The following is a 22,656-nucleotide window of genomic DNA, read 5'->3' as shown; positions in this document are numbered from 1 at the left end:
GGAGACAGCCAACAGAACAAAACACATTAACAAAATAAAATGAATAGAATAAATATGTACAAATAAAATAAATAAATAAATAGAGCAATAAATATGTACAAACATATATACTTATATACAGGTGCTGTGGGGAGGGGAAGGAGGTAAGGTGGAGGGGGTGGAGAGGGGGAGGAGGGGGACTCTGCCGACTTGTCTGCGGGGTGACCTTGGACTTGTCACTTCCCTCCTCTCTGCCTCAGTTACCTCGTCTGTAAAATGGGGATTTTGAGACTGTGAGCCCCACGTTTCCAAACTGATTGGCTTATATCCACCCCAGCGCTTAGTACAGTGCTTGACCCCTAACAAGCAATTAACAAATACCATTTTATTATTATTATTCGTGATCATTTTCTCAGTTTTGAATCCGAAAAGAGGAGGCCAACGTTAGTCAGTTGTATTTATTGAGCGCTTAAAGTGTACAGAGCACTGTACTAAGCGCTTGGGGGAGTACAATATAACAACAAACAGGCACACTCCCTGCCTGCAATAAGCTTACAGTCTAGAAGGGGGGGATGACATCACTAGGGAGCATCATCAGTTTGTATAATGATTTAAAATCATATTTAATCCCCTTATCTGTAACTGATTTTTGCCCTCCTTTTCTCTTCTCCCTCTCCCTTCTGCGGTGATTTTAGACTGTGAGCCCGCTGTTGGGTAGGGACTGTCTCTATATGTTGCCAACTTGGACTTCCCAAGCGCTTAGTACAGTGCTGTGCACACAGTAAGTGCTCAATAAATACAATCGATTGATTGATTGATTCATTCATTCGGTCGTATTTACTGAGCACCTACTGTGTGCAAAGCACTGTACTAAGCGCTTCTGCGTCTCCTTGACTTGCTCCTTTTATTCAACCCACCCCCCTCAGCCCCACAGCACTTAAGTAGGTATCTATAATTTCTTTATTTATATTCACGTCTGTCTCCCCCTCTAGACTCTAAGCTCGTGGAGGGCAGGGAATGTGCCTGTTTATTGTTGTGTCACACTCTCCCAAGCGCTCAGTATAGTGCTCTGCCCACAGTAAGCGCCCAATAAATCCTATCGATCGATCGATCGATCGATGGATTAATATCTGTCTCCCCCTGCAACCTCTAAGCTCCTTGGGGGAGCGATCAACTCCATCGTATTGTATTTTCCCCAGCGCTTAACGCGCTGCTCCGCATATTGTAAGCGCTCAGCAAATACCAGTGTTTGATTAAATTTCGTCAGTGAGAAGCCTCTTACACTACAGAAGCTGCTATTAATATCTGCCGAAAGTAGAATAATCCGATTATTAAGGTGGAATTCACGCTGAAAACCGACGTATTTCCCTCTAATTTTTTTTTTTAAGGGAAGGTACGGTACATTACGAGAACGTCAACATCAAGAAGGAAGAGAAGACGAAAGGTGGCCCTTTCCTGCCCCGGTATTATGAAGTAATAGCCCTGCAAGAAGAAAAGAAGGTAAAACCCCATCTAAGCTATTTCTTAGTATTTAAGCAGCGCCTTCTAGAGCGGTCGAAACGCCGAGTTTCGGGGATTTTAAGGACGGCAGTGAGAAGGGTAGCCCTTGTGAATGAAAACCCGATCCCTTGTTTACGGAATCGTAGTCGACTCTTTCCTTGGCTTTCCTCTGAAAATGACGACAGCGTTTCATTTGAGAGAACCTGTTGTCGGGTCGGGACCGTCTCTCTATGTTGCCGAATCGTACTTCCCAAGCGCTTAGTACAGTGCTCTGCACACAGCAAGCGCTCAATAAGAGAAGCAGCGTGGCTCAGTGGAAAGAGCACGGGCTTTGGAGTCGGAGGTCATGGGTTCGAATCCCGGCTCCGCCACATGTCTGCTGCGTGACCTTGGGCAAGTCACTTAACTTCTCTGAGCCTCAGTTGCCTCATCTGTAAAATGGGGATTAAGACTGTGAGCCCCACGTGGGACGACCTGATCAGTTTGTATCCCCCCAAGCGCTTAGAACAGTGCTTTGCACATAGTAAGCGCTTAACAAATGCCAACGTTATTATTATTATTATTAATAAGTACGATTGAGTGAATGAATTTTGCTCCCGACGTCCTCTGCCGAGCAACGAACCTCTCAGAAGATAAATAGGAGCAGTTTTCAATAGGCTTGGATATCAGATTCCAGTCGGAACGGTTAAAACCAGCTTCTCTTTATCCTCTCGGCATTATCGGAAGGTATATTTCAATGCGGGCATCGGATTTACTTGAGATTTTTGACTTCTGCTTTGAAAGCCCATGGAAGGATAAGAAAACTGAGAATGTCTCCCGGGTCTGAACTGCCTGGGGAAACTGAGGCCTCTTCGCTTTCTTCCCCAAACCTTTCAATGACAGAGACTGAAAGTCCGAGACAGGGCGCTAAAGATAGACTTAGAAGTAATGGGACATAATGGAGAAAGCACGGGCTCGTGAGTCAGGAGGACCTGGGTTCGAACTCCAGCTCCTCCGCCTGTGTCCTGTGTGACCTCGGGTGAGTCATTTCACTTCTCTGGGCCTCAGTTCCCTCATCTGTAAAATGGGGATGAAGACTGTGAGCCCCACGTGGGACAGGGACCGTGTCCAACCTGATTAGCTTGTCTCTCATCCCGGCTCCGCCAACTGTCAGCTGTGTGACTTTGGGGAAGTCACTTCACTTCTCTGTGCCTCAGTGACCTCATCTGTAAAATGGGGATTAAGACTGTGGGCCCCACGTGGAACAGGGACCGTGTCCAACCTGATTAGCTTGTCTCTCATCCCGGCTCCGCCAACTGTCAGCTGTGTGACTTTGGGCGAGTCACTTCACTTCTCTGTGCCTCAGTGGCCTCATCTGTAAAATGGGGATTAAGACTGTGAGCCCCCCGTGGGACAACCTGATCGCCTTGTTACCTCCCCAGCGCTTAGTAAGCGCTTAATAAATGCCACCATTACTATTATTATTATTATTATCATCATCTACCCCAGTGCTTAATACAGTGCCCGGCCCATAGTAAGCGCTGAACAAATACCATAACAACAAAATCTCCGTAAAAAAAAAAAATCCAAGATTATTATCTTCATAAAGCCGTGATGCTTAATTCAGTACGGTGACCCCACGCCTTTCTCATATGTTTGACATTTAGTAACAAAAGTGTAATTAGTACAGTGCTCTGCACACAGTAAGCGCTCAATAAATACGGCTGAAACAAAATAAATAAATAAATAAATTAGCAATGCTGTTCAGAAACTGTATTTTCCTGGCCTGACTATTATTATACTTTGAACGTTGTATTTTAGCGTACGTGTATGGGTGGCGGGTTTCGTAAACTTCCCATTCATTCGTTCATTCGTTGCTTCAGTTGTATTTATTGAGCGCTCGCCGTGCGCAGAGCGCCATACTAAGCGCTTGGGAAGTCCAAGTTGGCCACATGTAGAGACGGTCCCTACCCGACAGCGGGCTCACTCGGCCGCAAGGCAGAAAAGAGAGGGAGGGGAAAGACAGAACCAGGAGGGAGGAAAATAATCGGAGAGCAGACGTTCCAGTTCAAGAAGAGGAACCACTGGAATGGCGGGATGAGGTGGGAAGAAGAGAAAAAAAACCAGGAATCAGGCGTGAGGAATTGTCATGGAAGACAGCAGGCCGCCATGATGGCGAGAGTCCACATTTCCCTTGGCTTAGGAAAGCTTCCAGCTTCCACGGTCTTCGTTTTGTCAATTAAGCCTGAAACTTTTTGAACAACGGGGAAAAAAAAACGCGGCCCCGGCCAGGATGAGGGGACCAACTTTTGGGAACTCGAAACGGGACAGAGAGCGGAGGCGACGCGGGTTGGGAAAAGGCAAGAGAGACCAAGTGGCTGAAGTGGGCAGAGGCGGATTGAGGGAAAGGAGGCGAAAAATAGACAGACGAGTCATCTGGACTTTGGAACAATATTGAGTTTTACGCGGATCGACCCGCGATGTCGATGGAGTGCTTACTATGTGCAGAGCACTAAGCTACCGAGCTCCGGTAGAGTTGGTAGACGGCTTCCCTGCCCACAAGGAGAGGACAATCTAGGCGATGTGTGATTTTTGCCTTCCTGTGTAGACTTTTAGTTTCTTGAGGGAAGAGATGCTGTCGGTTCTTTACCATAGGCAAGTCTGTCTACGTAGTTAGGTACCATTCATTCATTCATTCAATCGTATTTATTGAGCGCTCACTGTGTGCAGAGCACTGTGGAAGTACAAGTTGGCAACATCTAGAGACGGTCCCTACCCAACAGCGGGCTCACGGTCTAGAAGGGGGAGACAGAGAACAATCATATTAACAGAATAAAATAGAATAAATATATACAAGTTAAATAAATAAATAAATAGACCATGTGGGTCCTTAGTAGCTGATGGACGCTTTATTTCCCTCTCTTTTCTTTGGAAATATTGCCCTACGCCGCTTCGTTTATAATAAGTATTAGCTCTTTTTCATGGTTTTGGAAAAAAAAAAAATTGGGAGTGCACGTGTGAGTATCAGAAGATGAAAGGCCCCGTGACATTGCATAGCTTCTTTTGTAAGTAAGATTGCCACACGCCAGCGACATGGCTTTCTTGGAAATTGCTGGGTGGTTCCTAATTTCCAGGCCAAATTGTTGAAGCGAGTGGCAGTTGTCTAGACAGCAGGCCGTTTTCTTTGTTGCCAGGTGACTTAAATCGTTTCTATTGTTTCATCTCCTTCCCATCAACTTTTTTTAAAAATGGGAAAATGAAAAGCTTTCTTCTTCCACAGGTTATTACCGCGGAACTCCCCGGTTGTGGAGCGGGGAGGCTCAGAACTGCTATTTTCATTAGAAGGGAATGAATAAAGTTTCAGATTTAATCTATTATTGTGAAGAAACCAGGGCGTGGGAAGTAATAATAATAATAATGGCATTTATTAAGCGCTTACTATGGGCAAAGCACTGTTCTAAGCGCTGGGGAGGTTACAAGGTGATAATAATAATAATGATGGCATTTGTTAAGCGCTTACTATGTGCAAAGCACCGTTCTAAGCACTGGGGAGGATACAAGGTGATCAGGTTGTCCCACGGGGGGGCTTCCAGTCTTCATCCCCATTTTCCAGATGAGGGAACTGAGGCCCAGAGAAGTGAAGTCACCTGCCCAAGGTCACACAGCAGACATGTGGCGGAGCCGGGATTAGAACCCACGACCTCTGACTCCAAAGCCCGGGCTCTTTCCACTGAGCCACGCTGCTTCAGACGATCAGGTTGTCCCACGGGGGGCTCACGGTCTTAATCCCCATTTTACAGATGAGGAAACTGAGGCCCAGAGAAGTGAAGTGACTTGCCCAAGGTCACACAGCTGACACGTGGCGGAGCTGGCATGAGAACCCATGACCTCTGACTCCCAAGCCTGGGTTGTTTCCACTGAGCCATATGTATCTATGTATATATGTTTGCACGCATTTATTACTCTATTTATTTATTTTATTTGTAACATATTTATTCTATTGATTTTATTTTGTTAATATGTTTTGTTGTCTGTCTCCCCCTTCTAGACCGTGAGCCCGCAGTCGGGTAGGGACCTTCTCTATAGGTAGCCGACTTGTACTTCCCAAGCGCTTAGTCCAGTGCTCTGCACACAGTAAGCGCTCAATAAATACGATTGAATGAATGAATGAATGAATGCTTCCCTAAAGGCTATCATCATCATCATCAATCGTATTTATTGAGTGCTTACTATGTTCAGAGCACTGTACTAAGCGCTTGGGAAGTACAAATTGGCAACATATAGAGACAGTCCCTACCCAACAGTGGGCTCACAGTCTAAAAGGGGGAGGCAGAGAACAAAACCAAACATACTAACAAAATAAAATAAATAGAATAGACAAGTACAAGTAAAATAAATAAATAAATAGAGTAATAAATATGTACAAACATATATACGTAAGGCTATATTCAATTGCATTTATTGAGCGCTTACTGTGTGCAGAGCACTGTACTAAGCGCTTGGGAAGTACAAGTTGGCAACAACTCCATCCGGGCACCCAGTCGCCTCCCCCAAGTTAGGCGTATTGCTCACCTGGGCAAAAAATGACTCCGAAATTGCTCCGTCATCAGGGGTGATTTAAAAAACGTTGAGTCTGATCGTTTCATAGTTTGGCAGATATATAAACTCGTGAACGTGGGGTCGGGGTGAAAACACATCACACTTGGGGCAAGTCACTTCTCTGTGCCTCAGTTCCCTCATCTGTAAAATGGGGATTAAAACTGTGAGCCCCCCACGGGACAGACTGATCACCTTGTAACCTCCCCAGCGCTTAGAACAGTGCTTTGCACATAGTAAGTGCTTAACTAATACCACCATTATTATTATTATTATTATTATCACAAATTGGACCGGAGTATGGAATTTAGTTCATTAATATAGTTTATTAATAGAACGTTTCCCACAGGGCCTTCGAACTAGAGGAGAATCGAGTCTCCGACAGTCGAGTTACTTAGTAAGTTTCCACTAGATGGCACAGATACTTTGGCCTATTTTGGAACTGTAAACTTATTTATAATACTGATTTTTTTCATCAGTTTTTCGAAAAAAACGGTTCCCGTTGATAGAAAATGATTATGTTTGTACATATTTTTTTACTCTATTTTATTTGTACATATCTATTCTATTTATTTTATTTTGTTAGTATGTTTGGTTTTGTTCTCTGTCTCCCCCTTTTAGACTGTGAGCCCACCGTTGGGTAGGGACTGTCTCTATATGTTGCCAATTGGTACTTCCCAAGCGCTTAGTACAGTGCTCTGCACGTAGTAAGCGCTCAATAAATACGATTGATGATGATGATGATGATGATTAAGATGTTCTAGTTTGAACCACTGCACCTAGATGATTCCCTGGATTAGAGGCCAGTGGGGGAAATCTGACCCACGTGTATAGTATATTCTTTCAGGTTTTTTCTTTCGAAGGGCCGGCTTTAAACGATGTTGGGACTCCTCCATATGGAAAGCATAAACGGAAATGTTTTCCTACTTAGATTTAACTGCTAGGCATGGAGGGATCGTTTCTTTCACCAGTGCCGCCTGCCAATATTACGATCCTGCCGTTTCAACGTAATTTGATGTCAGCTAGGCAGCTGGTATTTTCCAAAAACGCAAAATGTGTACTAAAAGGGGCTTGGCAGGAAGAATTCATAATCTCATTAGATTTTCTTCCGGCAGCAATGTGTTTATTTTTGTAAGATGCTTCCTGGATGGACTGTTACTTTAAGTATTTCCGGTGAATGAATAAGTATTTCCAGTGAATGAATATATATATATATATATATGCACTATATATATATTTCACTGGAAATACTTATTCATATATACATACATATATTTTAGAACAGTACCTAGAACATAGTAAGTGCTTAACAAAACCCATAATATATATATGTATATGTATGTATATATGTGTACATATATATGTACATATATTCACATATATCTGCACATATATAGACACATATATGTACATGTGTGTTTAACAAAACCCACTATACACACACACACACACACACACACACATTTTATGGTTTTTGTTAAACACACATATACATATATATGTATATATATGTACACACATATGTACATATATGTATACATGCACATATATATTCACATGTATCTACATATAAAGACATATATATGTATCTATGTGTTTAACAAAAGCCATAAAATATCTATATGTACATATATATAGATATATATACACATACACATACATATATTTTATGGTTTTTGTTAAACGCATATATACATATATGTGTATATATGTGCATATATATGTACACACACATATATACATACATATACATATATATATTTTATGGTTTTTGTTAAACACTTATTATGTTCTAGGTACTGTTCTAAGTGCTGGGATAGATAAAAAAGTAATCATGTTGCCCACAGCCCATGTCCCACATAGGGCTCACTCTCTTCATCCCCATTTTACAGGTGAGGTAACTGAGGCATAGAGAAGCAGCATGGCTCAGTGGAAAGAGCCTGGGCTTTGGAGTCAGAGGTCATGGGTTCGAATCCCGGCTCTGCCAACTGTCAGCTGTGTGACTTTGGGCGAGTCACTTCACTTCTCTGTGCCAACACAAGTAGACAAGTTCCCTGCCCACAGCGAACTCTATTTCAATCAATCAATCAATCAATCAATCAATCAATCGTATTTATTGAGCGCTTACTGTGCGCAGAGCACTGGACTAAGCGCTTGGGAAGTACAAGTTGGCAACATATAGAGACGGTCCCTACCCAACAGTGGGCTCACTTGAGTATCCCAAGGGACGTGGGCCAGGACTGTTATTTGAAGAGGACCGTGTGATATTATTCATTTAGTCGTATTTATTGAGCACTTACTGTGTGCAGAGCACTGTACTAAGCGCTTGAGAAGTTGGCAACATATAGAGACGGTCCCTACCCCACAGTGGGCTCACAGTCTAGAAGGGGATGACCTCTGACTCCAAAGCCCGGGCTCTTTCCACTGAGCCACGCTGCTTGTATCCCCCCCCCACAGCGTTTAGAACAGCGCTTGGCACATAGCGCTTAACAAATGCCATCATTATTATTATTATTATCCTTAGGAATGAAATAAGGAGGTATCTGCCAAGGACCCATCTGGACAGGCACAGTTAAATCCGTTGGAAAACTGGAAGGAATTTCTAAGCACGTCTTGAAGGGGAACGTTAGGAAGCACGGCCTACTGGAGAGACCACTGGCTTCGGAGTCAGGAGGACCTGTTACTCTATTTATTTATTTATTTTATTTGTACATATTTGTTCTATTTTATTTTATTAATATGTTTTATTTTGTTCTCTGTCTCCCCCTTCTAGACTGTGAGCCCGCTGTCGGGTAGGGGCCATCTCTCTATGTTGCCGACTTGGACTTCCCAAGCGCTTAGCACAGTGCTCTGCACGCAGTAAGCGCTCAATAAATACGATTGAATGGATGAATGAAAAAATAAGGAGGTATCTGCCAAGGACCCATCTGGACAGGCACAGTTAAATCCGTTGGAAAACTGAAAGGAATTTCTAAGCACGTCTTGAAGGGGAACGCTACCCAACGGCAGCATGGCCTGGTGGAGAGACCACTGGCTTTGGAGCCAGGAGGACCTGTTACTCTATTTATTTATTTTATTTGTACATATTTATTCTATTTATTTTATTTTGTGAATATGTTTTGTTTTGTTGTCTGTCTCCCCCTTCTAGACTGTGAGCCTGCTGTCGGGTAGGGACCGTCTCTAGATGTTGCCAACTTGGACTTCCAAGCGCTTAGCACAGTGCTCTGCACGCAGTAAGCGCTCAATAAATACGATTGAATGGATGAATGAAAAAATAAGGAGGTATCTGCCAAGGACCCGTTTGGACAGGCACAGTTAAATCCGTTGGAAAACTGAAAGGAATTTCTAAGCACGTCTTGAAGGGGAATGCTTCCCAACGGCAGCACGGCCTGGTGGAGAGACCAGTGGCTTCGGAGCCAGGAGGATGTTACTCTATTTATTTATTTTATTTGTACATGTTTATTCTATTTATTTTATTTTGTGAATACGTTTTGTTTTGTTATCTGTCTCTCCCTTCTAGACTGTGAGCCCGCTGTCAGGTAGGGACCGTCTCTAGATGTTGCCAACTTGGACTTCCCAAGCGCTTAGCACAGTGCTCTGCACGCAGTAAGTGCTCAATAAATACGATTGAATGGATGAATGAAAAAATAAGGAGGTATCTGCCAAGGACCCATCTGGACAGGCACAGTTAAATCCGTTGGAAAACTGGAAGGAATTTCTAAGCACGTCTTGAAGGGGAACGTTAGGCAGCACGGCCTACTGGAGAGACCACTGGCTTCGGAGTCAGGAGGACCTGTTACTCTATATATTTATTTATTTTATTTGTTCATATTTGTTCTATTTTATTTTGTTAATATGTTTTCTTTTGTTATCTGTCTCCCCCTTCTAGACTGTGAGCCCGCTGTCGGGTAGGGACCGTCTCTCTGTGTTGCCGACTCGGACTTCCCAAGAGCTTAGCACAGTGCTCTGCACTCAGTAAGCGCTCAATAAATGCGATTGAATGAATGAATGAGGACCTGGGTTCTAATCCCGTCTCCTCCACCCGTCTGCCAGGTGACCCTGGGCAAGTCATTTCACTTCTCTGTGCCTCATCTGTAAAATGGGGATTAAGGCCGTCAGCCCTATTGCGTCCAACCTGATTCCCTAGTATCTACCCCAGCGCTCAGCAGAGCGCCTCGCACGCAGTGAGCACTTAACGAATACACCCGGGGTGACTGCAACGTGAATCAATCAATCAATCAATCAATCAATCAATTGTATTTATTGAGCACTTACTGCGTGCAGAGCACTGTACTAAGCGCTTGGGAAGTCCAAGTTGGCAACATATAGAGATGGTCCCTACCCAACAGTGGGCTCACAGTCTTAAAGGGGGAGACAGAGAACAAAACCAAACATACTAACAAAATAAAATAAATAGAATAGATATGTACAAGTAAAATAGAGTAATAAATCTGTACAAACATATATACATATATACAGGTGCTGTGGGGAAGGGAAGGAGGTAAGATGTGGGGGATGGAGAGGGGGATGAGGGGGAGAGGAAGGAAGGGGCTCAGTCTGGGAAGGCCTCCTGGAGGAGGTGAGCTCTCAGTAGGGTCTTGAAGAGAGCTAGAAGTGACGTTTTTGGAAAGATTTAAATTCACAGATTCATCGTCGACCCCCGCATGGCGGTGACGAAGAAGCGCCGCGATTTAGCCCGAAGCCGCAAAACCCCTTCACGATCCGGTGACTCCGATCTCCAGCTCTCCCCGTATCTTCTCGCAGGAGAAACCGCTGACGTTATGCGGAAGATGCAACTGGTCCTTCACAGTTGATTAATCTTTAACGAATTCATCTTCACCGACGTATGCCAGAAGACCCGCATTTTGGGATAGGAGCCAAAAAGCGGAAAAGAGCCGGGTTTAATGGGCGGATTTAGGATCACGGTCTCAGTCGGGAGACGTCCAGAAACTCAGGGACGCCTATAGAGAGACGGTTTTAAACTCAGAATTTGGTCCATTAAATATCCTCCTTCCAAATAATTTCTTTTACAGAACTGACCTTCAACTGTAGTAATGTTAATAAGCGACTAGTATTGGGTGTCTTTTATAGTCCTGTAACACCGAAGTGGTATTTTGAAAATAGGAGATGAGGTTTCAAGTAGAAGCGGTGTGGCCTAGTGGAAAGAGGCGCTGGGGTCTAATCTGGGCTCTACCAATTGCTTGCTGCGTGACCTCGGACAAGTCGCTGTGCTTCTCTGTGCCTCAGTTTCCTCAATTGTGAAATGGGGATTAAATCCCTCAATTATAAAATGGGGATTTTTCTAGAAGGGATCAATCAATCGTGTTTATTGAGCGCTTACTGTGTGCAGAGCACTGTACTGAGCGCTTGGGAAGTACAAATTGGCAACATATAGAGACGGTCCCTACCCAACAGTGGGCTCACAGTCTAGAAGGGGGAATCCCTTCTAGAAAAATCCCCATTTTATTGATTGATTGATTGATCGTCTCCCCCTTCTAGACTGTGAGCCCACTGTCGGGTAGGGACCGTCTCCATATGTTGCCAACTTGGACTTCCCAAGCGCTTAGTACAGTGCTCTGCACGCAGTAAGCGCTCAATAAATATGATTGATTGATTGATTGATTGATTAAATCCTACTCCCTCCTGCTTAGACTGTGAGTCCCACCCGATAGGACTTTATATCTACCCCCAGCGTTTAGAACGGTGCTTCACGCGTCGTAAGTGCTTAACAAATAGCATTAAAAAAAATAAAATGACGTGGCCTAGTGAAAAGAGCACAGACCTGTGAGTTGGGTGACCTTGGTTCTAATCCTGGCTGTGCCACTTTTACCTGCATCGTGACTTTGGGCAAGTCATGTAACGTCTCTGTGCCTCAGTTTACTCACCTATATCATGAGGAATTTACTCATCTATAAGTTATCATAATCACCCAACTTGTACTTCCCAAGCGCTTAGTACAGTGCTCTGCACACAGTAAGCGCTCAATAAATACGATTGATGATGATGATGATTATTATTATTACTGCTACTATTAATATCTGTTAACCTTGTAACCCCCCAGCGCTTAGAACAGTGCTTTGCACATAGTAAGCGCCTAATAAATGCTATTATTATTATTATTATTATTGTTACTACTGCTACTAATACTGTTAAAAATATCTGTTAACCATGTAACCCCCCAGTGCTTAGAACAGTGCTGTGCACATAGTAAGCGCCTAATAAATGCTATCATTATCATATTATTATTGCTACTACTACTATTAATAAGATCTGTTAACCTTGTAACCCCCCAGTGCTTAGAACAGTGCTTTGCACATAGTAAGCGCCTAATAAATGCTATCATTATCATTATTATTACTACTGCTGCTACTACAACTATTAATAATATCTGTTAACCTTGTAACCCCCCAACGCTTAGAACAGTGCTTTGCACATAGTAAGCGCCTAATAAATGCTATCATTATCATTATTATTATTACTACTGCTGCTACTACTACCGTTAATGATATCTGTTAACCATGTAACCCCCCAGTGCTTAGAACAGTGCTTTGCACATAGTAAGCGCCTAATAAGTGCTATCATCATTATTATTATTACTACTGCTGCTACTACTACTATTAATAATATCTGTTAACCTTGTAACCCCCCCAGCGCTTAGAACAGTGCTTTGCACATAGTAAGCACCTAATAAATGCTATCATTATTACTATGAAGATTAAATACTTTCTCTCCCCCCTTCTTTCACTCCGTGGGATAGAGACTGTGACAGTCCGACTATTTTGTAATCCACCGCGGCCCTTGGCCTAAAGTAAGCACTTAAATGTGGTCATTTTAATTTACTTTATTCCTTTTCCTTGATTTTCCATCTTCCATTATGGTTCATAAGCGTAACTTCTTTAATTGGGCTTTACAGGTAATGTCTTAATTCAGACCAACCAACCATCCTTTTTAAGATAATAATAAAAATTACGGTATTTGTTAAGCGCTTACTGAGACTGAGCCAGACTGAGCCCCCTCCTTCCTCTCCCCTTTCTCCCCATCCCCATCCCCTCCGCCTTACCTTCTTCCCCTCCCCACAGCACCTGTATATATGTATATATGTTTGTACGCATTTATTACTCTATTTTATTTGTACATATTTAATCTATTTATTTTAATATGTTTCGTTTTGTTGTTTGTCTCCCCCTTCTAGACTGTGAGCCCACTGTCGGGTAGGGACCGCCTCTATATGTTGCCAATTTGGACTTCCCAAGCGCTTAGTATACAGTGCTCTGCACACAGTAGGCGCTCAATAAATACGATTGAATGAATGAATGAATGAGAACTGTGCTGTTGGAGTCATTGCTGTATATTTTCAAATTGTGTATCACGCTCCGGTGTCCTTGACGTAGTCCTGCGTTGATCGGGAAGGGCCTAAGCGCTTAGAACAGTGCTCTGCACACGGTAAGTGCTCGATAAATACGATTGAATGAAAAAAATGAGTGAATAGACGGAATCACTGATTGCTGGACGTGGAGAAGTGAGCAGGGAAAATGTAATAATAATAATAATGATAATAATGGTGGTATTTGTTAAGCGCTTACCGTGTGCCAGCGCTGGGGTGGATACAAGCAAATTGGGGTGGAGACAGTCTCTGTCCCATGGAGGGCTCGCAGTCTTCAATCCTCATTTTATAGATGAAGGAACTGAGGCCCAGAGAAGTGCAGTGACTTGCCCAAGGTCACACTGCTGACCAGTGGCGGAGCCGGGATTCGAACCCGTGACCTCCTGACTCCCAAGCCCGGGCTCTTTCCACTCTGCAGCGTGTGACTGGGCCCCCCATGGGACAACCCGATCACCTTGTAACCTCCCCAGCGCTTAGAACAGTGCTTTGCACATAGTAAGCGCTTAATAAATGCCGTTATTATTATTATTATTCATCCCCATTTGACAGATGAGGGAACTGAGGCCCAGAGAAGCGAAGGGACTATTTGGTAATCCACCGCAGCACTCGGCCTAAAGTAAGCACTTAAATGTCGTCATTTTTATTTACTTTTTTCTTTTTCCTCGATTTTTCCATCTTCCATTCTGGTTCATAAGCGTCACTTCTTTAATTGAGCTTTACAGGTAATGTCTTAAATTCAGACCAACCAACCATCCTTTTTAAAATAATAATAAAAATTATGGTATTTGTTAAACACTTCCTGTGTGCCAAGCGCTGAGAACTGAGAAGCGGAGTCCCACAGCTGTGAACGGCGATTCTCGGTTCGCAGACGAATTCAGGATGTCCCTGAAAGTCTTTCGTGAATTCATTACCAGTTCACGAATCGGACCCGAGAAATGAATCTTCTTTTTGGAATCCACGGGGTGGTCGGATTCCCTCCCCTCCTGTCCCTTCCCTTCCCTTTCCTCCCCACCTCTTCACCTCCTCTTCCCTTCCCCTCCCTTCTCTTCCCTTCCCTTTTCTCCCTTTCCCTCCTCTTTCCCTTCCCCTCCTCTCTCTTCCCTTCCCTTTTCTCCCTTTCCCTCCTCTTTCCCTTCCCCTCCTCTTTCCCTTCCCTTCCTCTCTTCCCTTCCCTTTTCTCCCATTCCCTCCTCTTTCCCTTCCCCTCCTCTCTCTTCCCTTCCCTTTTCTCCCTTTCCCTCCTCTTTCCCTTCCCCTCCTCTCTCTTCCCTTCCCTGTTCTCCCTTTCCCTCCTTTTTCCCTTTTCTCCCTTTCCCTCCTCTTTCCCTTCTCCTCCTCTCTTCCCTTCCCTTTCCTCCCTTTCCCTCCTCTTTCCCATCCCCTCCCCTCTCTTCCCTTCCCTTTTCTCCCTTTCCCTCCTCTTTCCCTTCCCCTCCTCTCTCTTCCCTTCCCTTTTCTCCCTTTTCCTCCTCTTTCCCTTCTCCTCCTCTCTTCTCTTCCCTTTTCTCCCTTTCCCTCCTCTTTCCCTTCACCTCCTCTCTCTTCCCTTCCCTTTTCTCCCTTTCCCTCCTCTTTCCCTTCTCCTCCTCTCTTCCCTTCCCTTTCTTTCCCTCCTCTTTCCCCTCCCCTCTCTTCCCTTCCCTTTTCTCCCTTTCCCTCCTCTTTCCCTTCCCCTCCTCTCTCTTCCCTTCCCTTTTCTCCCTTTCCCTCCTCTTTCCCTTCTCCTCCTCTCTTCTCTTCCCTTTTCTCCCTTTCCCTCCTCTTTCCCTTCCCCTCCTCTCTCTTCCCTTCCTTTTTCTCCCTTTCCCTCCTCTTTCCCTTCCCCTCCTCCCTCTTCCCTCCCTCTTCCCTCCCCTCCCTTCCCCTCCTTTTTCCCTCCTTTGGAGAAGCAGCGAGGCTCAGAGGAAAGAGCCTGGATTTGGGAGTCAGAGGTCCTGGGTTCAAATCCCAGCTCCGCCACGTGTCAGCTGTGTGACTTTGGGCTAGTCACCTCACCTCTCTGTGCCTCAGTTCCCTCATCTGGAAAATGGAGATGAAGACTGTGAGCCCCATGTGGGACAACCTGATCACCTTGTATCTCCCCAGCGCTTAGAACAGTGCTAGGCATATAGTCAGCACTTAGTACAGTGCTGTGCACACAGCACTCAATAAATCATCATCATCATCATCATCAATCGTATTTATTGAGCGCTTACTGTGTGCAGAGCACTGTACTAAGCGCTTGGGAAGTACAAGTTGGCAACATATAGAAACAGTCCCTACCCAACAGTGGGCTCACAGTCTAAAAGGGGGAGTCAATAAATCAATAAATACGATTGAATGAATTATCATTATTATTTTATCGTACAGTGCCTTTCGGGTTTTGCGTAGCCGTTCAAAAAGTAAGCTCCGATCGTTTTAGGACGGTGGAAGACTACAGATCAAAACATCCCTGGGGGGGTCTATGTATCCTTTGGTGTTCAGGGTGTTTTTATCGCATGGCCCCGTTGGGAGTGATGGACGACTTGGCGGCCTTGCGGTCGTTTCAACATTCGCCGGACCTGGCGGGCCCGTTTGGCAAATGGGACTTGGGAAAGATAATAATAATAATAATAATAATAATAATAATGGCATTTATTAAGCACTTACTATGTGCAAAGCACTGTTCTAAGCGACGGGGGGGGGGGGTACAAGGTGATCAGGTTGTCCCACGTGGGGCTCACAGGCTTCATCCCCATTTTCCAGATGAGGGAACTGAGGCCCGGAGAAGTGAAGTGGCCTGCCCAAAGTCACCCAGCTGACAATTGGCGGAGCCGGGATTTGAACCCACTCGTGTTATTTGAGAGCGAGGCTATTCGGGACAACCGAGCCCAACAAAGCGAGCGCGACCCGTTTCGGGAAAGCGAGAGGGGTCTATCGCCTGGCAATCAATCAATCGGTCGTATCTATTGAGCGCTTACCGTGTGCAGAGCACTGTACTAAGCGCTTGGGAAGTCCAAGTTGGCAACGTATAGAGACGGTCCCTACCCGACGGCGGGCTCGCGGTCTAGAAGGGGGAGAAATGGGAAGAGAAAGGATCGCCGGCACCGCTCTTCCCTGCATTTTCGGCTAAACTTTCTGCTTATCAATCATCAGAAGTGGCACTTAGTGAGCGTCGGCTGGACTCATTACCACCCTCCAGCCGGCTCCGAGGGGTCACCCGCATCCGTCTTCATTAGGAGGTTGCCAGTAGTGAACAGATGGGTCATTATTCCCCTCCCTGCCCTTCGGGCCTACCTAGAGGACACGCAAAGTCGTCCTATACGGGGCACATGTGTACATTTACCTCCTAAAGAGAGAGCAAAAGAGTCCCAATCACGGTGATGGATTGTGGCTTTATTTTTTAAAACTAGATGGGCTGCCCTTGGAAGCACAGTAGCGGCGAAAGGAACTTCAGGGGATGGGGGAAAGGGATTGATACAATAATAATAATAATAATAATAATAATGATGGCATTTATTAAGTGCTTATGATGTGCAAAGCCCTGTGTACTAAGCGCCGGGGAGGTTGCAAGGTGATCAGGTTGTCCCGGGTGAGTGTACGGGGAGAAATGTGGGATCTATAAAGCAAACACCTACATTCTAAACCGGGGAGGAGATAATAATCATCATAATAATGATAATGGTATTTTTTAGGCGCTTACTATGTGCCGAGCACCGTTCGAAACGCCGGGAGAGATCCAGGGTAATCAGGTTGTCCCACGTGGGGCTCCCAGGCTTCATCCCCGTTTTACAGATGAGGTCACTGAGGCGCAGAGAAGTGAAGTGGCTTGCCCAAGGTCACGGGATTTGAATCCACGTCCTCTGACTCCCAAGCCCGGGCTCTTTCCACTGAGCTACGCTGCTTCTCTATATGTTAAATGCGCATTTTTCCACGAAGAGGGGATAATAATAATAAATATAATAACTATGGGATCTGTTAAGCGCTTACTATGTGCCAATCACTGTTCTAAACGCTGGGGGAGATAATAATGATAATGGTATTTGTTAAGTGCTTACTATGTGCAAAGCACTGTTATAATAATAATAATAATAATAATAATAATAATGGTATTTGTTGTGTTCACTATGTGCAAAGCACTGTTCTAATAATAATAATAATAAGAATAATGGTATTTGTTAAGTGCTTACTATGTGCAAAGCACTGCTGTAATAATAATAATAATAATGGCATTTGTTAAGTGCTTACTATGTGCAAAGCACTGTTGTAATAATAATAATAATGGTATTTGTTAAGTGCTTACTGTGTGCAAAGCACTGTTATCATAATAATAATAATAATGGTATTTGTTAAGTGCTTACTATGTGCAAAGCACTGTTCTAATAATAATAATAATAATAATAATAATAATAATAATGGTATTTGTCAAGTGCTTACTATGTGCAAAGCACTGTTCTAATAATAATAATAATAATAATGGTATTTGTTAAGTGCTTACTATGTGCAAAGCACTGTTCTAATAATAATAATAATAATAATGGTATTTGTTAAGTGCTTACTATGTGCAAAGCACAGTTCTAATAATAATAATAATAATAATGGTATTTGTTAAGTGCTTACTATGTGCAAAGCAGTGTTCTAATAATAATAATAATGATGGCATTTGTTAAGCGCTTACTATGTGCAAAGCACCGTTCTAAGCGCTGGGGAGGTTACAAGGTGATGAGGTTGTCCCACGGGGGGCTCGCAATCTTCATCCCCATTTTGCAGATGAGGGAACTGAGGCCCAGAGAAGTGAAGTGACTTGCCCAAAGTCACCCAGCTGGCCATTGGCAGAGCCAGGATTCGAACCCATGACCTCTGCCTCCAAAGCCCGGGCTCTTCCCACTGAGCCACGCTGCTTCTCTACCAGATACCAGATAATCGGGTTGGACACGGTCCCTGTCCCACATGGGGCTCAGAGTCTTAATTCCCATTTTCCAGATGAGGGAACGGAGGCCCAGAGAAGTGGAGTGACTTGCCCGAGGTCACACAGCAGACAAGTGGCGGAGCCCGAATTAGAATCCAGGTCCTTCTGATTCCCGGGCCCTGCTGTAACCACTAGGCCACGGTCCTGCGTAATCAATAAATACCATCGACTGATGGATCGATCGGTACAGTACATCCAATACATCAAAAGGAAGGAATGGAGGCTTTCCTGCCGTCTGTTACAGTCTGTGAGTCAGCCGTATTTATTGAGCGCTGAGAAGCAGCGTGGCTCAGTGGAAAGAGCCCGGGCTTGGGAGTCAGAGGTCATGGGTTCGAATCCCGGCTCCGCCACGTGTCTGCTGTGTGACTTTGGGCCAGTCACTTCACTTCTCTGAGCCTCAGTTACCACATCTGTAAACTGGGGATGAAGACTGTGAGCTCCCCCGTGGGACAAACTGAGCAGCTGGTAACCTCCCCAGCGCTTAGAACAGTGCTTTGCACATAGTAAGCGCTTAATAAATGCCATTATTATTATTATTATTGTGCCTTCCGACATTATTCTGTCCGTTCAGAGTGTGAGAATTGAATAGCTGGAAACGTCAGTCTCGGGGAAAGGCATAAACCTGGAAATATATATTCATTCAATCGTATTTATTGAGTGCTTACTGTGTGCAGAGCACTGTACTAAGCGCTTGGGAAGTCCAAGTTGGCAATATATATATATATATACATATATATATAAATATATATATATATATAAATATATATAGGGGAAGCAGCGTAACTCAGTGGAAAGAGCCCGGGCTTTGGAGTCAGAGCTCATGGGTTTGAATCCCGGCTCCGCCACATGCCTGCTGTGTGACCTTGGGCAAGTCACTTAACTTCTCTGAGCCTCAGTTCTCTCAACTGTAAAATGGAAATTAAGACTGTGAGCCCCACGTGGGACAGCCTGATCACCTTTTATCCCCCCCAGCGCTTAGAACAGTGCTTTGCACATAGTAAGCGCTTAACAAATGCCATCATTATTATATATATATATATATATATATATATATATATATATATATATATATCTGGATAGAATGTCAGTATCACACGTGGCCCATCTTTCCATTTGAATCAGAGCTGCTAAAATCTCCCGCACGGTCTCAGAGGTGCTCCATGGAAAGAGCCCGGGCTTGGGAGTCAGGGGTCACGGGTTCGAATCCCGGCTCCGCCGCTTCTCAGCTGTGTGACTTTGGACAAGTCATTTCACTTCTCTCCAGCGCTTAGTACAGTGCTACAGTGCTTTGCACAGAGTAAGCGCTTAACAAATGGCCATCATCATCATTATTATTATTCTCTGGGCCTCAGTTCCCTCATCTGGAAAATGGGGATGAAGACTGTGAGCCCCCCGTGGGACAACCTGATCACCTTGTAACCTCCCCAGCTCTGAGCCCCCACCTGGTTACCTTGTATCCCCCCCACAGTGCTTGGAACAGTGCTTGGCACATAGTAAGCGCTTAACAAATGCCATTATGGAGAGGCAGCGTGGCTCAGTGGAAAGACCCTGAGTTTGGGAGTCAGAGGTCACGGGTTCGAATTCCAGCTCCGCTGCGTCTCAGCTGTGTGAATTTGGGCAAGTCACTTCACTTCTCTGGGCCTCAGTTACCTCATCTGTAAAATGGGGATTAAAACTGTGAGCCACATGGGACAACCTGATCACCTTGTATCCCCTCCAGCGCTTAGAACAGTGCTTCACACATAGTGAGCGCTTAACAACTGCCATCATTATTATTATTAAAGCCCGTAGTGTATGTCTAAAGGTGGAACGCGAAACCTTTGGTCACCACTTGAGAAGCAGCATGGCTCAGTGGAAAGAGCCCGGGCTTTGGAGTCAGAGGTCATGGGTTCGAATCCCAGCTCCTCCACATGTCTGCTGTGTGACCTTGGGCAAGTCACTTCACTTCTCTGTGCCTCAGTTCCCTCATCTGTAAAATGAGGATTAAGACTGTGAGCCCCCTGTGGGACAACCTGATCACCTTGGAACCTCCCCAGCGCTTAGAACAGTGCTTTGCACATAGTAAGCGCTTAACAAATGCTATCATTATTATTATTATTATGTTGTTTTCTTATCGTGCCACTGATGGAAAAAAAAAATTGATCCGCACGATACAAGGTCTTTTATGAGAGCTACTCCGATCCGAATAGGGTGACTTAAGAACTGAGCCCGCTGTTGGGTAGGGACCATCTCTGTATGTTGCCAACTTGTACTTCCCAAGCGCTTAGTACAGTGCCCTGCACACAGTAAGCGCCCAATAAATACGATTGAATCAATAAATGAATGAACTCTCCCTGCCGTTTAAATAATTGTTTTGGGCCCTCTGCTTCTTGCTTTCATTTTCCACAGTTGGGTGGCTAAAGCCGTCGATATCATGGCTACTTACACGGTTATGGCTACTTACACCTGTATATATGTATATATGTATATGTGTTTGTACATATTTATTATATATGTATATACCTGTATATATGTTTGTACATATTTATTACTCTATTTATTTTACTTGTACATAGCTATTCTATTTATTTTATTTTGTTACTATGTTTGGTTTGGTTCTCTGTCTCCCCCTTCTAGACTGTGAGCCCACTGTTGGGTAGGGACTGTCTCTATATGTTGCCAACCTGTACTTCCCAAGCGCTTAGTACAGTGCTCCGCACACAGTAAGCGCTCAATAAATACGATTGATTGATTGATTGGTTACTGCCTTTTAGCAAATAGCTCTTTCTGAATTTCCTTCGAGGTGATAGCAAGCCCTACCCCGAGTTTCCAACCCCCGATGTTCTCTCGGAAAAATCCAAGCGCGTTCGGTCACACATCGTGGTGGTAATAGTAATAGCTGGAGTATTTATTCATTCATTAATTCAATCGTATTTATTGAGCGCTTACTGTGTGCAGAGCACTGTACTAAGCGCTTGGGAAGTCCAAGTCGGCAACATATAGAGACGGTCCCCACCCGACAACGGGCTCACGGTCTAGAAGGGGGAGACAGACGACAAAACAAAACATGTTCACAAAATAAGATAGATAGAATAGTAAATATGTACAAAATAAATACGACTGAATGAATGAACGAATGCCAACACTCCTGATTGATGTGATCCATGTGTGCTTAAGAAGCAGAAGAGTTTTTCCAAATGAAGTAGGTGTGATACGGGTTTATCTTCGGGAAGCGTTGTATTCCCAGGCTGTCGGAGGGGTACGGGAAAATCCAGTTGGAATGGTTGTGGATTTGGGCCGCCTTTCTTCCTCTTCCTCCTCCACCCTCTTGCTTCTAATCAATCATCGACGAATCCTATCGTTAAAGCTCTTCTGCGCTCTCCGGTCAATATTGAGCAGTCGGTGCGTCAGTCTGTTCTTCACTGTCCAAAAGACGGGCCCGGCCCCCATAAATTCTCAACTCCTAACTAGAATCAAGCCAGATGGATGTTGACTGTCAGAAATAATACGCTCCTGAATCAATAACCCGTCCAACGTGCGCCGTCACGGACACCGAGAATGAATAAGATGATAAAAGAATGTATTCCATATCCTACAGTGAAGGTGATTTATAGACACCGCTCGTTTTTGACTCGTGAAAAACAGCACTAATAGCCGTCCTGCGGGCCGCCGTCCCGCAGCGTCTTGGCAGACGAAGTCACGTTTTCCCGTCGGGTGTCGGGGACGGTGTCTCTTCTATCTATTTTATTTATCTATTCTACTTATTTTATCACATACCTATTCTATTTATTTTATTTTGTTAGTATGTTTGGTTTTGTTCTCTGTCTCCCCCTTTCAGACTGTGAGCCCACTGTTGGGTAGGGACTGCCTCTATATGTTGCCAACTTGTACTTCCCGAGCGCTTAGTACAGTGCTCTGCACACAGTAAGCGCTCAATAAATACGACTGATGATGATGATGTCCTTCTGGAACTGAAGAAGCGTGAAAATGTTCCGTTTCTCTTAAGATTCGGGGAAAAAAAAGGCATCGGAATTGATGTGAGGGCTCTGTTCTCCGCGGCGTCGAGTCACCCGAAGTAGGTTAGTCACTACGGGGGCCTGAGGACTCTTTCAGGTCACTGAGGTAATAATAATAATAATTATTATTATTATATAATATTACATCGTTCATTCATTCAGTTGTATTTATTGAGCGCTTACTGTGTGCACAGCACTGTACTAAGCGCTTGGGAAGTCCAAGTTGGCAACCTATAGAGACGGTCTCTATCCAACAGTGGGCTCACAGTCTGGAAGGGGGAGACAGACAAAACAAA

The 22,656-nt window shown here is 44.4% G+C and overlaps 1 protein-coding gene across 2 annotated transcripts in view; it reads left to right on the top strand.

The window, feature by feature from the left end:
- Nucleotides 1-22,656, top strand: part of STPG2 (sperm tail PG-rich repeat containing 2) — a 354,184-nt gene that overhangs the window by 20,967 nt on the left and 310,561 nt on the right. For both annotated transcript variants that reach the window (XM_038769335.1, XM_038769336.1), the window contains exon 6: nucleotides 1,368-1,479. In XM_038769335.1, the coding sequence (XP_038625263.1) occupies nucleotides 1,368-1,479 (112 nt within the window). The remainder of the gene's footprint in view (nucleotides 1-1,367; nucleotides 1,480-22,656) is intronic.

The sequence above is a fragment of the Tachyglossus aculeatus genome, chromosome X5, assembly GCF_015852505.1.
Source record: "Tachyglossus aculeatus isolate mTacAcu1 chromosome X5, mTacAcu1.pri, whole genome shotgun sequence".
In the NCBI taxonomy this organism is placed as follows: Eukaryota; Metazoa; Chordata; class Mammalia; order Monotremata; family Tachyglossidae; genus Tachyglossus; species Tachyglossus aculeatus.
Note: the sequence above shows the minus strand (reverse complement) of the source record. Positions and strands in the feature narration are given on the sequence as shown.